The sequence below is a fragment of the Danio rerio genome, chromosome 22 (genome assembly GCF_052040795.2).
Source record: "Danio rerio strain M-AB ecotype USA chromosome 22, GRCz13ab, whole genome shotgun sequence".
Lineage (NCBI taxonomy): Eukaryota > Metazoa > Chordata > Actinopteri > Cypriniformes > Danionidae > Danio > Danio rerio.
The window spans coordinates 33,397,152-33,409,589 of record NC_141042.1 but is presented as its reverse complement, the minus strand read 5'-3'; the positions used below and the strand labels follow the sequence as shown (position 1 = coordinate 33,409,589).

The following is a 12,438-nucleotide window of genomic DNA, read 5'->3' as shown; positions in this document are numbered from 1 at the left end:
AATTTAGATGTTTATATTTTAGACCTTTTAAGACCCCACGGAAACCCTGTGTAAGCCAGATGGCACAGCAGAGGGCAGGTTTCATCCACTTGTTTTATGCGCTTTTTGGATATGCACATAAAAACGGTTGATGGAAACGCTCTAATGCGCAAATGTTTTGAAAACGTTTGTGAATGGAAAAACCAGCAGGCTAAGCACATTGTAAAACATCTAAAGCGTTGTTTTGGTGATTCTAAACCGCCTCAACCATGTCAGTATTATATTATTATATTAATAATGACCTCCAGAATTGTCAAGAGTTTCTGCACTCCGTGTCTCGCGCCTTCAAACGCCAGCGCGCGTTCACTGCGTGTCAGAATTGCCTTCTGATGCGCAAGTCATTTATTAAATGAAGATAATCCCGCAGCTGCTCCTACCGATGCAAATTCAGTTTTTACTTTTGATATTTGTTAATCAGTTAATCAGAAGGTGGCAATCTTGTTCTCTTTGATTTGTTGGATGGAAACGCTGCTTTATTTGCATAGTCTTTTATGCGATATTCCAGTTTTGGGCATACATTTAATTAGCATTTTTAGATGATAACATAGCTCACACTGCATCAGCACAGCTGTCCCCTTCCCTATGTACCTGTAGGTGAACAGCTCCTCCGGGCGTGGCCATGGGCATTCATCCTCTGCTATTTCTTCCTCAGTTCTTCTGTCTTAAATCTCCATATGTCAATTGATAACTTTGTGACTGTATGATGATGACGGTCAGTTCACGTAAATCTGCAGTAGCCTGAACTTGTTTTTAGGTTCAAATATTGTACCAGGCTTTTCATTGGTCCGTTAAGATGAGCTTTTTTTATTGGCTACCGAAATGCTGGTCAGTGCGTGGTTGAAATATTAATTTATTTACAGTACTCTGTAACGAATTGTGATTTTAAAAGTAACGAAGTAGATTACTCGGCTTAATTTGTACTCAAGTACAAGAAAAATTACAGGCTTAAAATTCTACTCATGAAAGTACAATTACCAAAAAAATTTACTTAATTACAGTAAGGTGAGTAGTTGTAATTCGTTACTCCCACCACTGACGGTACCAAAGGAGTAGAGTTAGACTCGCTGCTGGTTTGTTTACAGAGAATTGTTACCAGCATATAGAATTCAGGGAAATGACACCCTAATAATACAATGATGGCCTACAGCTATAAATCATGGTCGACCCAAAATGCAAAGATAACTTGCTGTATTTCCTGTAAAGCGGCTTATGATGCCATTCACATGGCAAATCTAAATGTAAGTAAAATGTGCGGGAAAAGTGGGGAGGGGGTGTTAGTGCAGGGTAACACCTAAGTCAGGGGTTCTCAACTAGTTTGGCCATGGGACCCACATTTTTACATGGTCATCAAGCCGCGATTTTTTCAGGAATTATAATATGATTTTAGGAATTATAATTAATTTGTATTTAAATGTTAACATACACAACTAGTGACAGATAAATTATGAGAAAATCACCAAGACTTACAAATAAACAATATTTTATTGCTGTCATTCAACAAAATGTATCAAATTATAGAAATAATACAGAGTAAAAATGTCAAATACTGTAAACAGTGGTTAGTGTAAGGAAAAGTTAAGTTACCATTAACTAAAATGAACTGTTTATAAAACATTAACACTGATCTGGTTGAACTTAACAGAAACCAGCAAACTGAAGTAAAATTTTTAAAATAATCATAACCATTTTATAATAATCAGCAGTTATTTGCTGTTCTGCTTTTGTGTGGGCTTTCTTGGCCTTTGCTACACGGTGAGCACAGTAAGATGTACTTGTTTTGAACATGAATATGTTAGGCACTTTTGTGATGCCCTCAGCTATTAGAGTTGTCTTAGAAAATAGTCCACAGGTTTTTCCTTGCAACTGGGATGTTTGGTTTCTAAATGTCATTTTAATTTAGGTTTCATTTCTCTCGTTAAAGCACCTCACTACATATGACACTGAGGTTTTAAGCCTTTTTGTGGTCAAAATATGTAAATCCACACTTTACATATTCGGGGTCGTACTTGCGCTGGAATTTCACATGTCAAAAGGCCAAACTGATAAACTTCCGATGACCTGTTATTGTGAACTTTTTTTCCCATTTTATATGGTTCCTTTTACAGCATCGATGTTGTAATGTCATTAAAATACATTCATTTAGTTGCGCAAGCGTAAAACGAGAAAAAAAGCTGTTTACTGGCACGCGCCCCTCAGAATCAGCAGGCTAGCGAAGAAGCTCCATTAAATATACTAGGGTAAAATAAATGCTCATATTATAAAGACATGGCGGGGGGAAATGTAATTTAATGCAGTGCTTCTTGCACAATCTGAGGCCCACTTTATATCGGATATCACTCAGCCAGTGGAGATCGCTGATTTTTAAAGAAAACAGACCTTAAAAGCGCCGGTTTTTGCATTACAGTTCGCCAAAAGCGCTTAACCCAGGTTACTGGCAAATTAAAAGTACCACTAGGATGCTTCGGCACGCGCATTTCAAAATAAAGTCTGATATAAGCAAAATAAGTTAAATATTAAACTTTTGTTGTTGTTTTTTTATCACACACTCTGCGACCCACTGAAAATGTTCCCGCGACCCAACCACCAGTTGAGAAACACTGACCTAAGTTATATGTCATTTGAGAGCATCAGGGGGTCTCTTCGCATATATAGGAGACTCCCAGAACTTCTGGGAGACTTGGGATGTCTGCTGTGCCTAGCATGAAGTACATACTTTCTCACTTAAGGCTGATTTATACTCTGCTTCAAGTGCACACGTATGGTCACGCACAGCCATTGGTCGCATGGTCGCATAGCCCTTGCTGTGGCTGATGCGCACCTTTCAAATAATGTAACTACACATCGCAAAAACGCATAGTGCAAGCTCTGTGATTGGTCTGCTTGGTAGTGTTGACACGCATGGGTGGTGCTGAGAGCCACAAGCCCAATAAAGCGAGTGTTTACAAGTTTGGAGTCCCATGAAGGAGCTCCAGATGGAAACTTTTGTTTTGTGTTTACCTTATGATTAAAGTTGTTGCATGTCCATTGGTTCCCGCCTCTGAATGAGCGAGTTTTATCTACTTGTAGCACTTGGAAAAAACGAAACACCCATAAATACACTCGACACAGAGGAACGTAAAAACATATTGGCAGCTAGCATTTCTGAAGTGTTATTGCAGAGCTACACAAACAGCAATACACAATATGCAGAACTAAACGCAAGGCAGGCGTCGTGGGTCATGCTGTTCTCTCGACGCAGATGTATAAAACAGCCTTTAGGGCTGTCTATGCTAATGAGGGACAGATCATAACTAATAGGGGAAGCTTTCCCACTCTGATGTCATGCACAAAGAAAGAATGTCAATCCAAGTGATTCTGCAGACTGTTTTGTAATAAATTAAATGTGCATTTGTCTTATTGTTATTCAATTCGCAGGATACATGAAGGTTTATGGCTGTAGAAATAGGCTAGCAGAACAAAACACTGGTCTACAGATAACACAAGTTACCCAACATGATCCAGAGCAAAGCCAATTACAGGTACTATCTATCTATCTATCTATCTATCTATCTATCTATCTATCTATCTATCTATCTATCTATCTATCTATCTATCTATCTATCTATCTATCTATCTATCTATCTATCTATCTATCTATCTATCTATCTATCTATCTATCTATCTAATCCTCTTTTCTACATTGGTCTTTCAGGATGTTGAGGTGGACACTTCCATGCTGAGTAATAATCCTCCCGCCCCTGTAAACAGCACCTATGTTGCATTAGAGCTGCCGAAACCACAAACACACGCGTAAAACTGACCTACATGGCATTCTTGCAGAAACTTGTGAAACTGTGGTTTTCAAAGCATTCATGTAGCTGATCGTTGTGTGTTTAGACACATCTGTCTGCACCTCAACCCAGTGAAGTTGTGTTTTGCCAGTTCTAGATGTAGATTTGTTTTTTAGAAGTTTTTAACCAAATGATGACCTGCTAATGTTGACTTCATTAATTTATTTTTGTCAAAGAATATGTTAATATCATTAAAGTTTTTTTTTAAACAATGCATCATGACACAATCCCATTTCTGTGTTAGAATTCTGCAAGGTGCCAAAAAAAAAAAAAAAAACAGGTGTGATTATTTACAGGAAGGGGCCTGTAGAGCTGGTTACAGCCACACAAATGTCTAGATCTATATAAAAAATAGTAACACTAGCTATAGTGCATGCGGAAAGTATTCACAGCGCTTCACTTTTTCCACAATTTTTTGTTACAGCCTTATTCCAAAATGGATTAAATTAATTTATTTCCTCAACATTCTACACACAATACCCCATAGTGACAATGTGAAAAAAAAGATTTTTTGAAACTGTTGCAAATTTATTAAAAATATATATATATATAAAAAAAACTAAAAATTCACATGTATATAAGAACTTTGCCGTGAAGATCTAAATTGAGCTCAGGTACATTCTGTTTCCACTGATCATTCTTGAGATGTTTTAGCAGCTCAACTGGAGTTTACCTGTGGTCAATTCAGTTGATTGGGCATGACTTGAAAAGGCATACACTTGTCTACATAAGGTGCCAGTGTTGACAGTGAATGTCAAAGCAAGGCAAGTCTAGTTTATTTATATAGCTTTTCATACACGGTGGCAATTCAAAGTGCTTTAAATAAACAAGAATAAAAGAGACAAGAGTAAGAAAATAAAAACAAATATTAAAAATGATTAAAAAAAAGCTAAAAAAATACAAATGTGTTAAAACAGGTTCTAAAAGAATGAAAAAGAAGAGAAAAACACAATAGAGTGATCTGTCGGATGTGGCACAGTGCTCATTCAGTAAAGACACTTCTGTCTTGATTTGAATGTGCCTAATGTTGGAGCACATCTCATTATTTCTGGTAGCTGATTCTAGCAGCGAGGGGCATAGTTGCTGAAAGCTGATTCACCCTGCTTTGACTGAACTCTTAGAATTTCTAATTTGTTTGATCCTAAAGATCTGAGTGATCTTTTCAGTTTGTATTCAGTGAGCATATCTGTAATGGATTTAGGTCCTAGGCCATTTAGTGATTTATAGACTAGTAATAATACTTTAAAATCTATTCTGAATGTAAACTGGGTGCCAGTGTAGAGACCTGAGGACCGGTGTGATGAGCTCTGATTTCCAGAATCTTGGCCACAGTATTCTGGATGAGCTGCAACTGTCTGACTGTCTTTTTGGGAAGGCCCTTGAGGAGGCCATTACAGAAATCCACCCTGCTGCTGATGAAAGCATAAACAAGTTTCTGTAAATCCTCAATGGAAACAAAGCATCTGACTCTTGCAATGTTTTTGAGATGATAGTATGCTGATTTACTAACTGCTATGACATGACTATTGAAACTCAGATCTGACTCCAGAGTCACACCAAGATTCTTGACCTTATTTTTTGTTGTTTGACCTTTAGTGCCAAGGTACGCATTCACCTTGAGAACCTCATCTCTGTTTCCAAACGTAATGTTTTCTTTGTTTACCTAAAGGAAGTTTTGGCACATCCAACTGTTCATTTCATCAATGCATTAATTGGCAGGGGTGTCAATGGGGCTGTAGTCATTAGGCATTAAGGCTAAGTAGATCTGAGTGTCATCAGCATAGCTGTGGTAGGAGATTTTTTTTTTTTCATTATTTGGCTCAGAGGGAGCATATAAAGGTTGAACAGGAGAAGTGCCAGAATTGAGCCTTGTGGGACTCCACACGTCAAGAGTGTCCACATCGACCTATGGTCACCTATACTGACAAGGTAACCTCTCCCTTCAAGGCTTACCAGCCTATCCAGAAGTATGTTGTGATCGATAGTGTCAAATGCAGCACTGAGATCGAGCAATACCAGCACTGTTAGTCTGCCTGAATCTGTATTTAGGCGAATATCATTCATTAACTTTATAAGAGTTTAATCTTAAGAGTATACGATTAAATCAATTTTTCAATGATTTTGCCAATGAAAGGATTGAAAGATTTGAGATTGGCCTGTAATTGCTCAATATAGGGTGTTATCCAGGTTGCTCTTTTTTAAGAAGGATTTGACAACTGCAGTTTTAAGTGAGTTTGGAAAAATCCCTGACAGAAGTGAGGCATTTACTACTTTTAGAAGATCCATTTCTAAACAGTTAAACACCGTTTTGAAGAAGATGTGGGGAGCGTGTCAAGACTGCAGGTTGATGTTTTCATAATTTGCACAATCTCAAAGATTTTACCATTAGTTGCCATGAACTCAGACATAAGTTGTGGTTGAGCTTGTTTGACTTTGACAAAACTTGGCTGTTTAGATGAGCTGATTGCCTTTCTGATATTATTGATCTTATCAGTAAAGAAATGAGCAATCTCATTACATTCATAGCTCACTGAGAATCCTACTGGGGGGGTTCGAGAATTATTGTTGCTGTTTAAAAGGTTTGAAAAGAAAGTCTGTCTAGCAGCGTTTAGTTCCACATTAAAAGCATGAAGACTGTCTTTATAGATATTATAACGGACTACTAGTTTCGTCTTCCTTCACATACTGTACGCTCGGCTTTTTCATGATTTGAACTGCTGTTGATTTACTTACTTTTCTTTAAGGTCCTTTTTTCACTTCAGTCCTCTTCCTGAGTTTAACAGAAGCAATGTCATCTATGACATTCTTAACTTGTTCAGCTTTACCACATTTTAATATATTAAAAAGACATAAATTGAGAAATGGACTGTTGTTGTTTGTTAAAAAGGATAGAGCGAAACAATAAAAATGTTCATTTTTAGTTCAGACTGATGAGTATTCCAGGATGAGGGGCGGCATGACTAAAGGCTCGCTTTCCTATTTCAGTTCGAACCTGGGGAACAGTCAAATGATAAGATTCACTTGAACGTAAGGCATACTGGCTTTTAGACTAAGAAGGGAACATAGGTATGAAGGCACCATTCCCAGAAGAGCCTTGTAGACCAGAGTCAACCAGTGGGTGTACCTTCTTACATACAGAGAAGGCCACTCAACTTTAGCATACAATTCCCAATGATGAGTATATTAGAATATTTTTTGCTTTTCAATAAGTTTTGCTTTTCACATTATTATTCATTTAACATGAACACAAACAATGAACTTACTCACATAGCAAAATTTCTCTGGCCCAGCTCTGGCCCACACAATCAGGTTTTGCTTGGCCCACATGACGCAGTGAATTATGCTACATGACTGGACCAAGTCTGTCTTCCAGACAAGGGCCAAACATGGACCATATCTGGGCCAAGTCTCAGCCAAGTTAAAAACTCATAACTGGGCCTAAACTGGGCCAGATAGGTTGGTGTGTCACGATTTTAATAAAATTTATAATCCTATGAATCATTACGCTCACTATGGGCATGCTTTTTTCTCAAAGTGACCTGATTGGTTGAATTTTTTTCTTTTCTCAAAAATTATTTTATGTATTTTTAATGTGTGTCAAGACTCGCCAAACTCACGTGGTCCATTTATACATTTTTAAAATCTGGGCCAATTACTACGTTTTACATTTGGCCCTTAATATTGTGTGCTGCCTTAATGACGGTGCCACTTCTGACAAACCCGGGCCACGTTTGGCCCACACGCTGCATGCCAGTGCCGGATGAATGCCTGCTGTGCCAGCTTTATGCCAAATCTGGGTCAGAATTCTTTGTCACTAGGGTATGGCTCTTTTAAGCTTATTCTCACGTCTGAGCTCCAGGCAGTCAGCAGGAGCTCTGAGTACACCTGCCAGGCAGGGAGCAGCTGAATGTCCTTTCTGAATCTGCCGCTGAATCTCTCTGTAGGTTGTTTTTAATTCTGACAAAATTTATATTAGATAAAGATGTCAATTCGGCACGAACATATCATTTGAAGGGCCTTCTGCTTATTTAACCCTTACAGACGTTGGCAAAGTCTTGTAGATTGTCTTGCAGTATTTTGGCTAAAAATATTAGGGGAACGAAAAAATCAATAGACTAATGTTCTTCATAGCTGAAAACATCATACATGCTCAGAGGAGTCTGTGCTCACCTCTTAGAGCATTCTGATCAGTTGAAGAAAAAATATAAATCTAGTGGGAATACATGATCTTTTATTCAAAATAAACCAGGGCTAAGCATAACATGTTTACACATTTTTATAAAATAAGTTGGTCAACTAGTAATAAGTGTTTTAAGTTTAAAATGTCTAGAAAGCAATAAATTACTATTTTGACAGTGTTTTCTTGAATGCATATTGCACAAAATTGAGATTCTGCTGCCAGAGATGCAATCTTTTCAGTCACAAACTGCTCTCGGCACATCAGCATTTTTAAGCTTATTTGACAGATGTGCTCTTGTTTTACATTGTTGCAATTCTTTAAACGTGCTGTTAATAAAAGAAATGCATCATAACTTTGATGCATTTCCCCCCCTTCATTTATAGAATATATCCAATAATATAATAAATAAACAATTAACAATAAACAATTGAACTTTAATAAAGCAAAATTTGGTGTGATCATTTTCTGGCAGCAAACCAGAAAATAAGTTGTACAGACTTCATGCAAGCATGTCAAGGTGCAACTCCACAGAAGACCACTGGGGGACACTAATAGACCATGATGTCTAAATGAAAATGACCTCATCATTTTCACCCCCTTGCGTGGTTTTGAAGCTTTTTGAGTTTCTTTCTGTTTTCATATTTTGAAGAATGCTGGTGAATGCAACCAACTCACATCCATGGTGGGGAAAATACTATGAAAGTCAATTGGTGCCAACAACCTTCTTTGTGTTCAACAAAAGAAATAAACTCAAAATGTGAGTAAAACCCAATCCTAATTCTATTTTTGTACCCCTACCCCTTGTGTGAAGGGCAAGGGCTTCAAAATTACCCCTAAGAAAAGGGACTATACAGCACCTGCACACTTCATCATATGTCATCACAATCTTATGCTTCAGATGAGATCAGATGATTGTGACTGCTGTAGTTATTCTAGTTGTGTTATTTTATGTAATTTATCTTTATGAAGTCACTGAAGGCAACAGTATCATGTCATCATAACCATATAATGTGGCAATAAGCTCTTAACCGTAGTGTGCATTTACACCATGGCCACATTCATCAATGTAAGCGCAAGAAAACAACATTAACAGTAAAGCAGACTCAAAAAAAAGTCATTCCCTGCCGCTAGACTTTTCTGACAGGGTATTCGAGTGTCAGAACGTTGTGTGACTGCTATACAGGAGTTAATTGATTATAGACAGTGAAATTTTGCTGTTTTTATTTTAGAGTTTTTTTAAGCATGACGGAAATTTTGCTGTTTTTATTTTAGAGTTTTTTTAAGCATGACGGTAAAACACAAACGGGGTTGAAATTGTATTCAAACCATACCTGTCAACTCTCCCATTTTTTCCGGGATTCTCCTGTATTTTACAGTTCTATCGCGCTATCATACCGTAAAGGTATTTTTCTTTATTTCTCCCATATTTTCAGTCTTTCTCTGAAGGGTGGCAAATAAACATTTAAAGGGTCGAACCTCCATATACGCAACATATACCGCCGAACCACCAGGGGCCGCCTCTTGCTCTTAAATATGAGTCTGTTCTGTGCTTTCGCTTTGTTTAGACCTGAAAACACCGTGAAATAAAATAAAAAATTAAAAAAAACACTGCGATTCCCTTTCTTTTCACCCCTTTGAGGATATTGTAGCAGGGTGGAATATCCCTTTATAGCTATTGCCTGGTGTAACACTAACTTGTGGAGCCTATAAGAACCTGGTTGACTATCACTGTAGTTTCTATTGGCTGGGTTATGCTAAGTCATCGAACCTATCAGATCCCAGTTAGGAAGTATAAAAGTTAAGCGCGTTTGGTAACTCTGTATGTGACACCTGTGTTGCCGTCATTTTTTCTGATGGGTGAACCCTTCCGGTTGGAAGTAACGGTTAGTGCGGAAGTTGTGAGTTTTTGTACACTTCAGTATATTTGGGTAGTAACTGTAGTATACGTGTTGCCAGGATTGACTGGTTTGGTCCTCAGCTGCTCTGCATCAGACACTGTTCATTTGGTGTGCTTTCTGCCTGCTCTGGTTCTCGGCGCTTTGATGTGCGTTGGAGACTTCCGATTTAGTGTTTACCAATAACTTCCGATGTTTGAAGAGTGATGCCATGTCCTAACATCTGTGTATGGCGGAGCGTTTGTTTGTTTTGATTTTGTTTTCTTTATTGTAATTTGTGGCTTTGTGCCAAAAGGTGACTGTGCACAAGGGTTTCTATAATTAGTGGTGACCAAGTCTGACAACTGCGGTGGCAGCTCTGTTGTTTGCCGGGGCCTTATTCCGTGATTTTGTTTCTTTATATATTATGATTTTTATAGTTTCCTTGTTTGAATTGTTATATTTGTATTGTAATTTGTGTTTTTGTTATGCATTTGAGAGATTTTTGCTAATTTCCTCTTTCTGTTCAGGTCCATTCTAAATTGTTTACTTATTGGTTGTGATTTTTATATTTTTCTTTAATAGTTTCATACTCCATATGGCCATCTTCAATATCTCATTCATCCTCTTGTGGACTACATTACCCAGCATCCCTCACAATTCTCAGCTTCTTCCACAGAGCCATCAAACACTAAAGTCAGGTCTCTAGTCTTTACTGCTGAAATAGGAAAATAAACTGACTTCTCTGTGTTTGGTTTCAGTGTATAAAATAAAGTGAATTAATTGCATTTCAGAAATTAAGTGTTCTTGGATCCTGCAAATAAACATCAAACTAAGAGAAACAAGGTGAGAATGAAACCACTTCCTCTTGAGTCACATTTCAGTGACTCATGACTTCAGTGACTTCCCTTAAATTAAAAACATTAAAAAGTGTTTTGAAAAAAAGAGCTTTAACTTGGTTGTACTGTATGTACTTGAAGCTGAATTTATCACAGCTGGTAGAAAAAGTGGAGCACTTTAAAGTCATTCGGCCCTATCATACACCTGGCGCAGTGTGGCGCAAGGCGCGGCGCAAAAGTCTTTTGGTAGTTTCAGCTTGGCGCAAGAGTCATTTTGAGGCGTTGCGCTACGCTGTTTAAATAGCAAATGCATTAGCGCTCATTTGTGTGCCCATAGGCGTTCTGGTCTAAAAAGGAAGGCGTTCTGAGGCGGACCGCTGGCGCGTTGCTATTTTGAGAAACTAAAATAGATTTTTCATTAGACCAAAACTAACCCGGTCTAAACTCCGGCGCAGAGTTGCGCCTCTCTTACACACTGCTTAATACGCACAAGAGAGCAATAGGCAAATATCTTTATATATAAAAAAAAATAAATATTAAGGATATATATATATATATATATATATATATATATATATATATATATATATATATATATATATATATATAGGATATAATAAGAATAGATATTGGATATAAATATAAAGGATTAAAATTTTACAAAACATATTATTTTCTAGCCTATATAAATATGAAAAATCACTGCTTTTATGTCTTCTTCATCTCGGGAGGCTTTTTCAGTTCATTCATAACAATTTGCTTTTGTATAATGTTATTATTATTAGCAGTATTATTTATTATATCCATATTTATATTTGTTTTATTAAAAACAAGCTTAGATTTGCCCACCTGTCAGGTTTTAGACCAAATGGGGCACAGCATGTGTTTTAGGATATAACTCAGGTTTTGAGCACATTTTATTATTATTTTTTTTTATTAGTTTGCTGGAAATTAGAACTGAATTTAGAAATAGTTTTGAAACGAATATTTGCGCTTAACAAACAAAACTATTTATTTATAGACTTATTGATGTCTGTGCGTAAAGGTATCCCTATCCAAGAACGAATGTGAAAGTAGAACCATTATCTCTCGTTCTCACGCAGTAGATGCTCTGTTTAACAATTTTCTGTTAAAAACAAACTGTTAACTGTTTGCTAGTAAAATGCTAATTTTTTCCACTTAGACTTACTTTGCGTCCTGTAAATAGCGAATGCACTCTTGGCGCGACGCAGCTGACTCTTAAAGGGAATGGGAGATGAGACTCTAATTCAGGGGTCACCAATCTGGAGGGCCGGTGTCCCTGCTGGGTTTAGCTCCTACTTGCCTCAACACACGTGCCTGGATGTTTCAAGTATACCTAGTAAGACCTTGATTAGCTTGTTCAGGTGTGTTTGATTAGAGTTGGAGCTAAAATCTGTAGGGCACCGGCTCTTCAGGAACAAGTTTGGTGATCTCAAATCTCTAATTGGTTTATTCTCAAAACACACCATAACAACATAACTCATTAAAAAAATAAACTCAACCCTTTTAGATCATGCGCAAGGCAGATTTCCCGTCCTTAAAAAAACGCGTCCTGACACGCCCTGAAAGCGTTTGCGCCCTGCGTTTTGCGCTCTGCGCATGGACCGTCAAAATAGAGCCCGTTATGACTAAATTCCTGCTTCATAAAGCAGCGT

The 12,438-nt window shown here is 37.5% G+C and overlaps 1 protein-coding gene across 1 annotated transcript in view; it reads left to right on the top strand.

The window, feature by feature from the left end:
* The window catches only part of LOC101883412 (uncharacterized), a 31,744-nt gene that overhangs the window by 5,376 nt on the left and 13,930 nt on the right, over window positions 1-12,438 (top strand). Inside the window, exons 5-6 of the mRNA XM_087304632.1 lie at window positions 3,454-3,557; window positions 3,731-3,758. Of these exons, the coding sequence (XP_087160758.1) occupies window positions 3,454-3,557; window positions 3,731-3,758 (132 nt within the window). The remainder of the gene's footprint in view (window positions 1-3,453; window positions 3,558-3,730; window positions 3,759-12,438) is intronic.